At 44.4% G+C, this 17,014-nt stretch overlaps 1 protein-coding gene across 1 annotated transcript in view; it reads right to left on the reverse strand.

The window, feature by feature from the left end:
- Positions 1 to 16,185, reverse strand: part of SDCBP2 (syndecan binding protein 2) — a 36,831-nt gene extending 20,646 nt beyond the window's left edge. Inside the window, exons 1-2 of the mRNA XM_086932734.1 lie at positions 15,908 to 16,185; positions 25 to 105 (exon numbers count right to left, since the gene is read on the reverse strand). Coding sequence (XP_086788860.1) covers positions 25 to 75 — 51 coding nt within the window. The 5' untranslated portion in view covers positions 76 to 105; positions 15,908 to 16,185. The remainder of the gene's footprint in view (positions 1 to 24; positions 106 to 15,907) is intronic.
- Between the last annotated feature and the right edge of the window lie 829 nt (positions 16,186 to 17,014).

Genomic DNA, 17,014 nt, shown 5'->3' on the forward strand with positions numbered 1-17,014 from the left:
AGGAGAAAAAAGCTTCACAATTACCTGGATGACTCGGTCAACCTTCAGGTCTTCTAGTGATGGATACAAAGACATGTTGGGTACTTCTTGAGACTGTCTTAAAATCTGTGAAAGCAAAGAAACAAACATCAGGCCACGCTTTCCCAGGACATGAAGAGTGGCTCGGAGAAAGAAAGAAGTTAAAGTGCTGAGTAAGCAGGAAAGGGAACAGAGCACAGGCGTGCATTGAAAACAGAGGAGCATGAGCGAGATCGGGCAGGTGTAAACGCAAAGAGGAAAGAAACATTGATGAGGATAGAACAGCAGAAGGAAGAAGGGAAGAGAATATCAAGTAGAAAATAAACAATAGGAAAATTAGATATGGGATAAAAGAAGATAGTGTGGGTGAAAGATGAGTGGGATGTAAAGAGGATATATATGGTGAGAAATTAAAGATAGATAAGGAGTTGGTATAGGAAAGCAGAGGAGATAAAAAGGAAGTAATGAAGAAAAGAAGTGTAAGGAAGACGACTAGTGAGGCGAGAAGAGAGGATAGTTATATACAAGGGAACAGAAAATTATGACTAAGGGCATAGCAGAAAAGGAAAAGAGCAATCATAACTGTAACGAGAAGGAAGGAGCACGGGTAAAGGAAAAGGAAGAAAGAAGTTACAAACGTCAAGAATACAGAGAGAGTGAGAGGACAAACTGAAAGATGAGGAGAGGGAAAGGAGAGCAGGGGAGGAAGTTGTGAAATGGGAGAATGGTCAGTTAGATGAGTCACAGAAGGGCGCCAAGTGTATAAAATGGAAGAAGACAAAAAATCAGGCGAGGCTATTGTCCTGCCACGTCATGCAAACATTTATTAGAGATAAGTGAACACAGGCTGGAATGCTCTCGCTCGACGCCCATTTTCCTAGGATGTTAACATTGCAACCTTTCAAAATCAATGCCAAGGGACTTCAAGAAGTGCACCAATGTTCAGGGCGAGGCTTCAACCACTATTGACATTACAGGCCCTGGACGACGGCCATGTTTTCCACAGCAGCACAGGAAATATTTGTGAATTCCGACTGAAATAAGGCGTGCCCCTGGACCCAAGCTCGTGCAACTAGAAGCCAATGTGGTTGCCCACTTCCTTGGTGCCGCAACGCGAATCGAGAGGGCCTGTCACGAAAGAGACGCCACTCAAAACGAAACATCACTGTGGGTTTATGTTTTTTGAAACATCATCAGATTTAGTCAGGCTGAGTGCTCTTGTTATGAGTGAGACGGGCGCGTGATTTTACTGTAAACCCCTTAAGGTGAAAATGTCGCAGAAGAAGGGAAACGGTAGGAAAGCGTGATAAGACCAATGTGAAGGGCCATGAAAAGAGGAGGGCGGGAGAAATACTAGCGAGAATATCGCAAGAGGAGGGCAGCTGGGCGGAAGGAACAGTGCCCCCATGACCATCACACCACATGAATGAACAGGCTACCATTGAGGCTGAGCAAGGGTGGTTGGTAAGTTATGCTTTAGCTTCTGAAGCATGACTGCAGGTCTCCTGACATAGCAGAGGGGCTTACATGACACGTGAAAGGGATGAAAGGGGGGAGGGGGGGTTCAAATCCTGTCTCCCATGAAGCGTGCTATTGATGTGTCTCACAAGGCCCTGTAGATGAAGTTATTACTATCCCCAACCATATATTATATACGGAATAAAGTAAATCCTCTGTTGTACATTATACGAATATTGCAAAGTGCTGAGAAGTTCAGTGACCATATAGAGGAGCAAGGCGGAAGGCCGAGTTTCTTTATAATGTCATGGAACCCACTTGGAAGGCTCCTTCATAGGGGGCCTGTTTTTGCACTGTAGGTCAGTGGCACTCTCTGTGCAGGTAAACACTCAAAAAGTAGGAGGTATGTAAAGGCTCAGATGAGATTTCCTCCAGGCTGGTGTAGTTACGTATAATTATGGGAAGTTTGAGTTCTGGCGTTGTTTCTGAATGTATGCCATCATGCCACTTGGGGTAATTAAGCTGCAATTGTGACAACATTTAGCACGGAAGCACAGGAACAACGCAAACTACCAGAACATGACCGAAATGTGCCAAAGCCACCCAAACTAATGTGAGGATCCTTTTCACCCTAAAATAAAGCTTTAAATGTTGGTTTTCCATCTCACAGATTTTTCCCGTATTATGCAATAAGCAATTTACTCAAATTTCTCCCCCCTTGTTTTGTTTCGTTTCCCCATGTAAGACCCCATCCAGTTCTGGTGTGCTGGACCTCAAACATAAGCTCAATTTACACATCAAAAGCAGGATGAAAGCAGAACTAATTCACCTTCAGAGACACATAAAATCTTACCTTTGAACAGGGATGCAGGTACCTGTACTGCCCACAAAGGACTATCACCCTACTTCTGGGACTGACAGAAAAACACCACTTCGCCTTGGTAGAGTAGAGCAACACGCCGCTGATCTCAGATAGCCACCAAAATAACCACATCTTACTGGTCTTAATCTTGTGTCACCGCTTCCCCTAAGAACCTGATGAGTCTTTAAGATGGTAAGTTAACATACAAGACTACCCACCTCCTGTCCTTAGACTACCAGGAACACAACCTGTGTCCAATGGCAAGAGGACTTTGTGCAATAAGGAAGATCTCCACATTGAGATTCCGAGCTTCAAGAAAGAGCAAACCATTGAACAATGATTCTAAGGATATACCTCTTAGTCTGGATCTCAAGCTCACACCAGAGCTGTGGCTAGCAAAATCCCCCATCCCCTTCCGGAAAAAGTTTCAATATTTTTATTTTTCCCTAATGGTACCGCAACCAAAGACAGTAGTACCTCATCTAACAAGATTCGTCCTTCCAGAAGGTCTTCCAGTGCTCATGACAAACACTTTTTATCCAAACGTAGCCTCTTGGATTGACAAATGACGAGGACCTCAGGCCAAAAGTTCACATTTCCTTCAGCACCTTATCAAATTAACTGCAGTGGTACCTGAAAATCTATCGGCCTTCGGTTTCTATTCCTACAACTCCCAATGCTCGGATCAGGAGCTTCTTATCAATTTACAGCCACCCGGGCTGCCAACTGTGTAGTACACGAGTCTCATGACCATGTGCAACCTTTGATGTCTATCCACACGTTAAGCCAGTGATCACCCCAGGCCATATGTGAGACAAACCCCCGCCTGCTAATGAACAAATACGCACTGTTGATCTGGGCAAACTCTGATGGAGTTCCCACTCACACAGCCCTCTTCCTTCTCGAAAGATTAAACTCGAAATGGTTTGATGAATCTGAATATATAATCTGCATCTCAATATGCCTCTAGAAATTAGGTTCTGGCCCTAAATAAGAACCAAACTCCTACTGCTACCGCTAGCCTCCGAGGACACCTCATAACTCTAATTACTTTGAACCCATTCAAAGCCAATCCACTTAACTGTGCATACCCATACTGCAGCCCTGAGCACCCAATACTGCAGGTGTCCAGCAGAGGTTCACAAGGGCCTGATCCATACCAGGCTTTCTCGATATCCACACAAGATATATTTGCAAACCATGAATAATATAGAAATCATTTTCACACTCTGGTTATCATGAGAATATTGCATTGTTCCTGCTTCCCTGGATTTATCCAGGCCACCTCTTTAATTCCATTATGCATTGGGTATTGTATTATATTGTAATTGCATTTATATAGCACTTACTACCCCTGACGAGGCGTAGAAGCACTTTTTCGGCGAGTAGCACGCTACTCCAGACCCATGGAGGATTAGTGTTGAATTAGTATAGTGAAATATGAAAGTAATTTTAAGTGGTGGATAGATTAGTCAGTTATTTGGATTCGGAAAGGTAGCAGAAGTCTAGAAGAGGAAAAAAGGTTGGTATTTATATAACGCTTGTTACCCCTGATGGGGTTTTGAAAGCGCTTTTTTTGCATCCTATTAAGGATTAGTGTTGAAAATGAGTATAGGGAATTATGAAGTCATTTGAATGGTGGATATGTTATTCAGTTATTTGGATAGAGAAGGGTAGGCGGCGGGATAGGAGAGGGAAAGAGGTATGTATTTATATAGTGCTTGCTAACTCTGATGGAGTGTTGAAACGCTTTATTGGCTAGTAGCACGCTACTGTGGAACCCATAAAGGATTAGTGTTGAATTAGTATAGTGGAATATCGAATTTGAGAAGTGAACATGTTAGTCTGTTATTTTGATTGGAAGGGATAGTGGGGGGTCATAGCAGTAGGAAGGGGCTTTTGTAAGAGTAAAAAGGGGTTTTGGAGGGGAAGAGTCAGAGGGAAGAGTTTAGAAAGGTTTGTTTTTGTGAAGCAGTAAAGTAAAGGAGTGTCAGATGATGCAAGTAGGGGTAGAGCAGGGGAGACTCTAGAAATGTTTTATTGGGGATCATAGTAGTGGTATGGGGTTTGGGATAAGTAAGAGTGGATGTAGAGGATATATTGATAGACGTATAGTGTGAGAAATAGAGTAGTGCATTGGAAAGAGTAGTAGAAAGAAGTTTGAGATGAGTCAGAAAGTTGGGCTAGAAGATATATTGAGAGAAGTATAGGCTGAGAAATAGGGTAGTGCATTGGAAATGCTGAATTAGAAGAAAGTGATAAATATATAGATTCATAGGTGCATTGAAAGTATATAGATGCATAAAGGAACTAAGTATATGTAGATTAAAGATATTGATAGAGGTACAAGATGAGAAATATGGTAATGCATTGGATATGCTTTTTCAGGAGAAAAGTAACAAACACACAGATCCAAGTACATGGAAGGTACTTAGATGCACAATGGAAGCAAGTACAGAGTAGCGGAATACCAAATAGCTTACTGTGGGCCTATAACCTAATCTCCACAATCAGCATTAACTGATGAGTTACATTCATTACATTGATGTAGATTTTAGGGGTGTTTTATGCCATGACAAGCCAATTATGGGCAACATATGTAAACTAACCCACTTCACCAGTGGCTCTCAGTACATCCACAACCTGGACACGATCAGACTCGAGACAAGTGTAAAAAGGCAAAAAAAAATAGACAACAGACCTTCCCTATCTGTATGCCCTGGGTATGGAATGGCAGTATCTTTCAATTCATGAAGAAGCTGACACCACACCTCTTTAAAGGACGCTACTTCTTGATGGATAAAGCAGTCCACTTCCTTCTCAGAACCCTTAGCTTAGCATCATTCTCGGATTGCATCTCTGCCTTTGACCCTGCACACTGCTTGGCTGCCTTTCAGCCAGTCTTGCACTATACAAATACCAAATACATACATGCATGCCAACAAGGTCCGATTGCAATACCGGTTTCATGTGTGTAGTAGATTATGCTTGCCATGCACCGCTGCCCTTGTAGCAAATGCAACCTACGTGCACAGATTTGAAAGTCCATTTTCTACATGCATGCAATAATGGTTATAAATACTGTTCAAAGCTACAAAGCAACGTAGAGTGCTGCATACTTTTAGTGGGCACATTTACACTATTTAAAAAAATTAACCAAAATACAAATATCTTTATCTCATTCAAGCAACAATGAAATAGTGCGGTACTCGCATTTAATCCATACCTTAAGAACCGGTCAGTTAAATCTGCAATGATTGCCTATAAAGTCAAAACTTGCCACACCTATTTTGCTAAAGCGGTTGAAGTCCACATTTTAAATTACATTTTGGGGACTTAAGATCTCCAACATGTTACCCATTATAAAGTAACAGCCTTACAGAGAATGGTCCTGTTCCTATGTACTGGCCATTGCGTGGAGCTGCAAGAGCCTTGGTTTGGACCACTACAATACTGTTAACACCAGACTTCCAAAGAGGTTCAGCACAAGACTGCAAAGACTAAACTAGGTGCCCAAAATATACTTGGACCTACAGGCCCGCCTACACATAAAACCAACTGTTAAATCACTTCATTGGCTCCCAGCAAATGTGTGGATTGATTTCTAACTTCTCTGCAATGTCCAAAAGGCTCGCTAATGAGGGCTATGCAGAACAATACCATAATAAATCATTATTTTCATGGATTAGTAGATCAATTTGTAGATAATCTGTGCAGTAGCCATTTTGTGTGTGTGCGCTAACTCACACATTCCAGCTTGCAGTGATCTGATGGTATGTTGGATAATAAAGCTGTTCGCCAAGGTTGACTGGCCACTCGATAAACCAAAGAGAACTCAACAGACTGTCCAAAATACCAGAGAGAACTCAGACTGGCCATTTACAGAAACTAGAGCAAACTCTAAAAAGTGACCAAAATGGAAACCAAACAGAACTACACACTTGCGACTTAGAAAAACCAAAAGAGAACTCAACAGACTGACCAATAAGAGGAAACCGGAGAGAACTCAGACTGTCCATTTACAGAAACCAGAGCAAACTCTAAGAAGTGGCCAAAATGGAAACCAGAGAAAACTCAACAGACAGTCCATTTAGTTAAACCAGACAAAACTCAAAATGCCCGCCCAATGCAAATGAGATGACTGAGAGGCTAGGAAAAGCTAGTTTCCTATCAGGATTTTCGCTAGCCAGAGGCATTTGCCACTACACGCCCGGAGCAAAAGAGCTACAACTAGTTGTGGCACAGCCACGCTGGCCTTGCAGAAGCACTGGCTTCTTGAGTACTTGCCTAAATCAGCATAAGGGAATCCTAGTGTCAGACTTTTCAGACACAGGTGGTAGAAAGGAAATCGAAATGTCTGTCTAGAGGCCTCAGAGTATGTCCATCTCGGTTGCCAGAACTACTATGACATTCCTTGTCTTGGTTTGGGCGGGCGGCTATTATCTAGCACAACCCAATACACTCCAGCCTTCCGCGTGTGGGTTCCATTCTGTTGCATAGTTTACTTATGACAGTAATTTGATGATTTATAGAGCAGGCAGCGTTTGTACTACAAAGCGAACGAACACAATGTGTCAAATGTCCATGTTTCAGGTGCACCACAGCGGGCAGTAGTAATGCCTGCATTACTGAGATCTGTGCATGGGGAGGGCAATCTTCTCCCTAAGCTTGTGGTTGTCTCTCATACATTTATTGAGGACATATCGCGAGATCCTGCACCTCTTGAACTCAGTTCTATGCCCTCCCTGCTGCACTGCCTGCCTTCCAAATGTTGTAGTCTATTCTTTCAGTGTAACTCCCTCTCCTGTCGCCAGACCCACCAGAGAACCAGGTAATGGAGCAAAATGGAGTCTTATCTTCCCTCCGATGCTCATGGACAGATGTGATGGACACTGGTGAGAGCGTGAGGTGCTTGCACTAGCGAGCAGAGCGAGAAAGAAGAGCTCAGGATGGAGTAGTGAGGAGCTCGCACTAGTGGCGCCATAAGGAGCTTGCACTAGTGAGCAGAGTGAGAAAGAAGAGCTCATGGTGGAGCAGCGAGGAGCTCGTACTAGTGGCGCCCTGAGGAGCTTGCACTAGCGAGCAGAGCGAGAAAGAAGAGCTCAGGGTGGAGCAGTGAGGAGCTTGCACTAGTGGCGCCCTAAGGAGCTTGCACTAGTGAGCAGAGTGAGAAAGAAGAGCTCATGGTGGAGCAGCGAGGAGCTCGTACTAGTGGCGCCCTGAGGAGCTTGCACTAGCGAGCAGAGCGAGAAAGAAGAGCTCAGGGTGGAGCAGTGAGGAGCTTGCACTAGTGGCGCCCTAAGGAGCTTGCACTAGTGAGCAGAGCGAGAAAGAAGAGCTTATGGTGGAGCAGCGAGGAGCTCGCACTAGTGGCGCCCTACGGAGCTTGCACTAGCGAGCAAAGCGAGAAAGAAGAGCTTATGGTGGAGCAGCGAGGAGCTCGCACTAGTGGCGCCCTACGGAGCTTGCACTAGCGAGCAGAGCGAGAAAGAAGAGCTCAGGGTGGAGCAGTGAGGAGCTCGCACTAGTGGCGCTCTACGGAGCTTGCACTAGTGAGCAGAGCGAGTAAGAAGAGCTCATGGTGGAGCAGCGAGGAGCTCGCACTAGTGGCGCCCGGAGGAGCTTGCACTAGAGAGCAGAGCGAGAAAGAAGAGCTCATGGTGGAGCAGCGAGGAGCTCGCACTAGTGGCGCCATAAGGAGCTTGCACTAGTGAGCAGAGCGAGAAAGAAGAGCTCATGGTGGAGCAGCGAGGAGCTCGCACTAGTGGCGCCCTGAGGAACTTGCACTAGTGCACACTGTGAGGAACTCACATCAGTAACATAGCGAGAACCATTCACGATTGTGAAGTCGCAGGAGCGTACATTCATGATACAATGAGGAACTTACACAGTGTGAAGCGCTTATACTGGTGGCAAGAAGGAGCTGTTGCAGGTAGGTGGATTGGGGAACTCATGCTAGTGCAAAGTGAGGAGCTCTCGCTGATGAGCTGTGTCAGCACCTGGTTCTGGTGGGCAGGATCAGAGGCTGGCACTGGTGGGTAGTGTGTGCAGCTGCCAGGGGTGAGCAGAAGTGTGAGGAAGGGCTGGCACCGGTGAGCCGTGTGAAAAAAGCCAGCACTGCTGGCAGTGTGAGAGACCTGCACGGCCAAGAAAGCTGCAGGCAAACAATGGCCTGGCAAGCACTTTAAACAATTTCACATTTTAATAAATACCCCACACGAACCATAAGTTCACAGCGTGACTGGACATATGTTGTGAAAAAGCGGGAAGCTTAGAAGTTACTTCTAGTTTTCAAGGTCCACCACCCTCTTGTGCCCAGGATGTAACAATAATAATCGTTAAATCTGACAATGCAGAACAGAAAGCACTCTGTCAAGCTCTGCCAGTAATAGCACATCACGATTAAGAAGGAAAAAAAACAACTCCGGCCTCGTTTCACAACTCCAGGCTGGATTCTGTGGGCTGCGGGGGTCGCACTGAGATTCGTCTACAGTGAGCCCTCTGTTTGGCTGAGGGAGGCGCTCGCTGGGTGGACAGGTACTCTGTTATTTTCGGGTGCCTGGCGTTTGTTTGGACTTCTGCTCTTCCTATGACTTCTGCTGGAAAAATGCGGATTTCACCACCATTTAAGACGTTTCTAAAAATGTGCAAGAAGTTTCCAGTGGCTACCTTGGGCGGGGCGGCACAGCCAACAAGAAAGCTGCTTTAATGTGGCAAGCCTGTGCATGCACACAATGCTTCACTTGTGTCACTTTACAGACTTACCAGAAATACAGACTAAATATGTATATTCTCCTAACTCTCCCTAGTTCCCCTAAAATCCCATGCACTTCGACCTACCCGTTCCACCCCCTTCCAACTTATTGGTCGTCCCTTGTAACTACCATTCATATCACACTGACCTACTTACGCTTTCAGGCCATACTGGATATTTTAATCCATCCTTTTTTCGTATTGCTGACCCACAAATCTTTCTTTCCTTTCCTACAGCTACAGGTTCCCCTAAATCAGGCTTCTTCAACTAGTAGTTTGTGAACTACCGGTAGCTCTCCCGTGTGCAGCCCAGCCTACTAAATTGGATGCTTTTGTAGGGATTAATCAACATATGTATACCAAACTTGAAAATGGTGTATTGAAGATGATACAGCCTGTGTTTGGAGAAACATATTTTTTTCTCTAGTTTTTTTTATAGCGCGAACTTGACCTGAATGTACCAGAGCACTTGACATGAGCACCAGTTGCGTTACGGACTGAAACATTCATTTTGTTAGGCACTGAGAAATTTAGTGATTTGCCCAGAATCACAGGATGTTGAGCGTCCCTGCCGAGACTCAAACCCAGTTTCCCAACTTCGAAGTCGAAGGCTCTAGCTGGTTGAACTTCCAAAGTATATTTGAAGATTAAATTTTAGCTATAAATCATATAGCGCTGAGGAGGCATTATTACTTGTATTATAACCTTAGTGCCATGGCCACTGCAGCTAGGGCTGGTATGTATTATCCTTCTAGAGGCCTTCCAAGTTAATAAATCTCTTTTGCATTACTGCTGACAACCCTACCTGATGCACTGAGGTGAACACTGCTTACACAAGATGGCCACTAATATAGTCTTGTCTTATGTGGTCACTGTACAACACGAATAAAAGTACCAGCTCGGGATGATTTTCATTGAACACAAGTAGCTCTCGTTACAAAAAAGGTTGGAGACCCCTGTTCTAAACCCTACTGGTCCTCCTTCATTTCTCGGACCTACAGATCGCGCCGTATTACCTAGCCTACCCCTCATGCCGCTGACCTTCTCATCCTGCTAAGCAATCCCAGACCTACTGGCTAATCTTTTCCAGCCTTAGACCTACTGGTTTTATCTACAACATCTGCGAGACCTACCTACTTCCTCACAAGAACTACTGATCCCACTTCCTCTCCCAGACCTACCGATACCCTTACACTTATGGGACCCACTGATCCCCTTTCCTCACCTGGACTTACTAGTTCGGCTTTGATTTTGCATATCTACGGTCTCTCCTAAATATCCCAACTCCTATATATCCAAAACACTTCGATCTACCAGCCCCTGCTTCCTTTCAGCGTATCGGTCGTCCCATATTAACTAGCCTACCGGTCACTCTCAAGAGTAGCACTCATGACACTGATGTTTTAGCCCACCGACTGATCAATAATTTCCAGTCTTGGACCTACTAGCCCTCCATCCTCTGCTAGAATTACATACCCTCTTCAACCTAAGAGACCTACCTGCTTCCTTCTTTAGACCAAACAATCCTCTTCCAGTTCTAGGACCTACTGCTCATATTTTCACTCCCGGACCTTCAAGTCCTCTTTTGAATTTCTATTATCTACTATCTCTCCGAGTCCCTCCAGACTCACCAATTCTCTTTCACTCACAGGACCTACATGGCCACTTCTGTCTTCCTAATTTGATTGTTCATCCTGATCCCTGTGGTCCTTCCAGTCCTCCAGAGCATTCAAGCTCTTCATCCTCCAAATCCCCTTGGCCTAGTTGGTCCACTTAGAAACAAAGCCATTGCCTAGTGTCGTTCAACGTGAAGAGTATGTAGTCAATAACAGGTATGGTTTGATTTTATTGTTGACATTTTAGAGACGGCTTCAAAGTTATAAATTAAGTGTTTACAATTCTTGAGACTGAACTGTTGAAGTATGGCTCAGAAAGACTACTCCTCCAGCTCACTCATACATGTCCAAACTTTCTTTTACTGGAGTGGAAGCTTTAGCGTGAATCTGGCTTAATAAATTCCCAAATTTCTCTAGCTAGGGAGTACAGTCCTACATGGGCTATCAGATTTGTGTTCTTAAGATATGGGGCCCTTGGAGAAAAAACTCAAACTAACAGTAAATGTCCTTAAACTCTACTTCTTCAACTGATCTGACAGACCGACTACTGAAGTGCCAAAGCATTTATAATTGAGTAAAAAAAATCAACAAGGTATATATCGACAGGTGAAAAAAGCCAGAGAAATTATGGTGGAGAATTTATCTTTGCCACATCAGATTAGGAAAGACACCATAAAAATGGTGGTGTTGCGCAGGTGGGATGATGCCAGCAAGTGAGAAATCTAAAACAGGCCACGTTCCACCAATGCAAGGGCTGAGCCATGATCAGCCACCATGGGCAATGGTACCATTTGATTTAGGGTCCATGCACTTTATATACTACACCAAGTCACCCCATTTCTATGTGTGGGTGAGGAGGTTTACCATCTCACCCCACTGAATCGCCCAATACCTTTATTTTGTTCACAGCAGTTACTAAATTGCTCCAAATTTGTTCAAGAAATATGGTGCCACAGATAAAGCTACACTAATTCCCATGAAAATGAACAAGCGTTGGCAAAGTCAATAGGTCAGGCTTAACATGTGGGCCTCGAGTAAAACATTTTTAAAAGCCTGCTGCAATATAAAAATAAAACAATTATTTTTTCTGTATGCCATGCATCTATAAAATAATTATTTCCATGTACTTTTGAGAGGGTAAAATAGTTATCTATGCATTGTAATGCAAGCACTAAGTAGAAGGTGGATTTATATGTATACACCTAACAGCATGATGTGGGAGAGATATTTTTGTCTGAGCGGAGTCAAAGCCCATACTAAGTATTGGTAATAACAGGTCATGCTGCACTATCAATCTAGACCTACAAATATGGACCACTCTACCTGCAGAAGGCTGACTGCATTCAAGGAAGGGGTCACTGGCTCAGCACTACTTTCACGAGAAAGAGCATAAGAGAGGCAGAGGAGAAAGTGCTGGTCACAACAGGCACCTTTAGAACGAGGAGAGATTATCAGTAACATAACAGGTGCCTTAAAATGAGGACAGGAGATTTGAGAATGTAACAAAACACCTAGAATGAAGGAATGTGGCATGGATAAGGCCAAGCCCCTTAACATTCATTTTCATTCATTTTGTTAGTCTTTATTTCAACCAAAATGGTCATAAAAGACAAAAAAAGTTACATCATCACATAATACATATATAAAATCCATTTCACAACAAGACTATACTAATACAAGTTAAAAAGACAACAAAAACATCTGCTAAAACGTGGTTAATATAGTTCCCTTGCAAAAGTTTAAAAAACGATACAGGCTAAAAAGGAAACAATCCATATAATGATCTATACCATCTGGCCCCTATACAAATATAAAAGATTTATGAATATATATAAAATAGTGTGTAACGGAACTAGAAAACTAAGCAGAAGACAGAGCGTTAGTAAATACTGTCGCAGTCTGCTTGCTTTCGGCCGTTTGTCATATTCTCCAGGCCCATGCCAAAAACTTCGCTATAGCAGTCACAGTTGCCTCTTGGGTGCTAGACTTCAGTAATCTTAGCGCATATCGCTCAGCCAAGTACCAAAATTCTGACAAATTGGTTTGAGCCATTTTCCCCGTGGAGAACAATATGCTGGACAAGCAAAAAATATAAGGGGGATTGTTTTCATCCTTACTCTGGCAAAATTGACATTTGCTATCTTGGGGAGGGTGCCAGGACTTGGTGAAAATTTTGGTTGGCAACGATCCGATCCGGAACTGAAAATAACGTTTTCTGTCAACAGGTTTAGTTATAAAGTCCCAGAATTCTTCATATAGTGGTTCCAGGTTGTGATCCAAGAAGGTACTGGTCAATGATGGCGATCTGGAAGAACTCAGAATACCAGATCTAATCATAGTCCAGTACGCATCTTAAATTAATAACAAGGAAACACAGGCCATGTTAAAGGGAATTTAGAGTGTCAAACACAGAGCATGCTTCAAAATGAATAGAGTATCATGAAGCATAAATATGTTTTAATTTCTTAATTTACCGCCTGTTGACATTATTTAGCTCAAAACCCCTTTTGTCTTTTCACCCCCTTACAATTCCTGTCTCTATTCAACTTCCAGCTTTAAAATGTCGATTTTTGGTTTTATGAAACATGGTGGTACGTTCACCCTTTTACGATTTTGATGAAATCAAATAAAAGTATTTTTTGATTTGAATAGAGTATCAGGAGTGTAACAAACCATCTTTAAAATGATGAAGGAAACATTGAGAAGTTCCTCTCATCGATGGGGCAGAGGACCTGCCTTTCTGGTTAACCCTAGTGCCTCGAAGTGGGTGAGGAGAGTCTCACAGCTGTAGTGCCTATCACCTAGGCTCCTCTATGAGGGAAAAGGAGGATTGTCCGAACTAACCTATAAGTTCTCTTGAGAAGACCAGCAAAAGGTCATTTGAACCGAGAACCACTGTCTTCACTCTTCCCAAAACACAAAACAAGATTGAAGCTGCAAGAACAAGTAATGTGCTGCTGTTCTTTGGCGGCAGGGCTAAAGAATCAGATACGTGATTTAGAACCAAGCTGATCGCCTTTACCTTCTGTGCTGCGCTCTTTCAAGGTCTTGGCAAAACTTAAAAGCTATAAAGTTGACTCGCGGGCATCAAACCACTTTCTAACTTGTTTCAGCAATGTTCCAGCTCCGTGGTCACCCCTTACAGAAAGACTTGCTTCATTTAAGCCAATCCAAAACCACCTAGCTCTGTCTATGATTAGAAACTGCTTCAAAGAACTACGGCTTGAAGACCCACCACTAAAGAAAACAAAACGAGGAATCCTGGCATGCTAATCCAAGGCGCATGCATCATGTGTTGGCCTCCGTCAACGCTTGATCCCACTCCACACCTTGTCTTCAGTTTAGAGCCCATCCACCGCTCATCTCCGCCAAGCAGATCCAAGGTCATGCAACACTTTCCCCACAGTGACCACTACTCACCCTGGCTGAAGGCGTAACTCTAATTTACATTTGGTATATTGCTCGCGTAACATATGCTTTTACGTGGGTGATGACTTCACCAGTGCGTGAAGTGTTGTAAACATATTGCTTCAAGATTTTTCTCCTTTTCCGCAAAACACATCTGATTTTTGCTTTGCAGTGTGCATTTTACTAATTCTACCCGTAAGGCAAAGGTAAACTTACCCTTACTATAAATGTACTATCTTTTTGATATTCACAAACAACGAGTTTAATTTTTCTAATAGTAATTTTACGATCAGCCTACCTTTTGTACATGGTTCAACTGGTTACCATACAAAAGGATAAAAGAGTATCCAGGTTATAAAACAGAGATAGCCTTGCAAGGAGGAGAGAGAGTATGGGGATACATTATGCCACCTTAAAATTAGGACAATATTGTAAATAAGTAAAAATAGTCAAGAACATCATGGCACAACTGTCCACCTTAAAAAGTAGACCCAGAACGATACCGGGTTGATTCACGGTCATTGCAATAATAGGCCTGTTAAAAATAAAGAGGCGTTTCTGAACACAGCCTACCTCATAAGGACACCGACAGCGGTCACTTTGGAATTAAAATAGAATTGAGGATACAGTAGGTGTCTGACACAGGAGCATAGGTCTCCTGGCCTGGCTCGAACCCCGCTGTGACGTAGAAGCCCGGGTTCCACTTCCTTCCTACTCGTCATCTGGTGCCAGTCACTACGTCACCTACACGTCTCCCTCGACACTGACTCGCCCCGCTGTGACGTTGAAGCCCAGGACTCCTTCCTTGACGTCATCTGGGGTGGGGGGAGGGGGGTAGCAGCCACTAAGCCACACGCTGGACAGCTCCAGGTCTCCTTGGTTACTGCCCCACCCCTGTGACGTAGAAGCCCCGAGTTTCAGCCGTGACGTCAGTGCGTCACCCGCTGACTTGGGCTTTGAGGGCAGGAATTTCCCCGCACACACCGCTTGTGCAAGGAAAGCACAACATTGCCTCACACTTCCAAAGTGTCACCTGAGTAAGAGTGCGCGTCCCTTGGCGGCAACTTCCTGTTACTCCATCTCACTCCGAGATGCCCCTCGAAAAACGGTGTATGTTGTCTCTGGATAAGGCTGTCTGTAACGCTCCCCTGTTGTTTGTATAAAGGCCACTAACATTTCAAGATATCTCCGTATCAGAAACATTACCGACCGCCCTATGTAAAGGGCAGGATATCAAAATAATTACCAACCACTGTACATACGTTTCGGGATACCAGAGGCACCCCAGACCCCCCCATTAGTACAACGGACACGGTATGCGAGGCATTGCAATTACCCTATAAAACGGGCAGAATGGTACAGGTATTACAGGCCCCTAATAAAAGGGGTACAGAGCAACAGAAGCCTTGCAGGCCCACCTATAAAAGGGCAGGGAATCAGAGGCGCCATAGACCCCCACCCACCCATAATATGGCAGATAATTCGAGATATTACAGGTCACCCTCAGCACAGAAGAGCGTGTCTTGGCCATCGCAGAACACCCTATAAACAGGAAGGAGGTCCCGAGGCTTTACAGACGAGCCTAAAAAGAAGTCCTTGACTCGATATGCGACACATCCCGAACAGGCCTGCTGATGCCAGAGAGAGAGGAAGGAAGGCAATGCGGGGGATGGAGGGGTGGGGGCCGGGTGCTCACAGCAAGAAGGCGGGTGGAGCAGGCAGGAGGGGCAGGCATCCCAAGGTCTCCAGACACGACGTAAAAGAGGGGTTTGGGGGACAGGGCTCCCCTTACCTGTCCAGTTATTCGCGGGGCTCCTGCTCCTGTCCGTCGGTCGCTCCTGCTTCACCACCAGGAAGTGCTCAGCCTTTTATCAGAGCTCAGGAGTTCCCGTTTCACGGTCCGAGGGCGGTGTCAGCTGGTCGCAGTCACAAGGGGAGGTCACACGTCACAGCTCAGGGAAGTCGGGGCGGGGACAGAGAGAGAGTGCGGGAGGGGGGAGAGTGATGTGTGTGGCAATGTATGAGGAAGACGGAACAGTGCGAAGAGAGAGTGAGTGTATCAAGAGAATGAAAGTCGAGGAGGTGAGGGTTACAAGGGGAGAGGGGGTGTCATCTCGAGATAAAACTCGAGACTTCTGCAAAAGCCTCCTTTGCTCTTCGCTGTTCCCCTCTCCACCTTGCATGGGTTACCTTGTACTCTCTGAGACATTAGAAACTAGCATTGTTGGTGTGGTTTCACCTGAATAAATGTGGCGCAAACCGATTCCAACACAGTCAATTAAGAGAAACAAAATAAAATAATGAGGAGCACAAATAGCTATAATACCATTCTGTGAGACTCAAGGTTCAAGGGGATAGGAATGTGACTTAACGGACAGAGTGGCCGACTATGAATCTGGGGAAACAAGTTCGAGTCTGGCGGGAGGCTCAAACAACCTGGGATTCTGGGCAAATCACTTAATCTCCCCATGCCTAAAAATGAATGTGTTCATCTAAAATTCAACTGATGCCCATGTAAAGCGCTCTGATACCTTCGGGTCGAGTTCGCGCTATGTAAAACTACAAAAACAAAAAAACAAGGCTATGACATCACCACTATGGACTTCGACATCACCAGCCAGAACTATCACCACATCACCGTCATGGACTATAGCATCACCAGACAGGACTACCACACCATCAGCAGGTACTATGATATCACCAGCCACAACTAATACTACTACAGTCAGGACTATGACGTCATTATCCAAGACTATCAGCCTTGAGCCAGAACTATCACATTTGCAGTGTGGAATATGATAACTCAAAGAGAACTAACACATCACCAGCCAAGACTTCGATGTAACTGTTATATTTCCATGTTATGCTGTATTGAATTGTACACATGTTTTACTGTCTA

This window comes from Lissotriton vulgaris, chromosome 7, assembly GCF_964263255.1.
Source record: "Lissotriton vulgaris chromosome 7, aLisVul1.2, whole genome shotgun sequence".
In the NCBI taxonomy this organism is placed as follows: Eukaryota; Metazoa; Chordata; class Amphibia; order Caudata; family Salamandridae; genus Lissotriton; species Lissotriton vulgaris.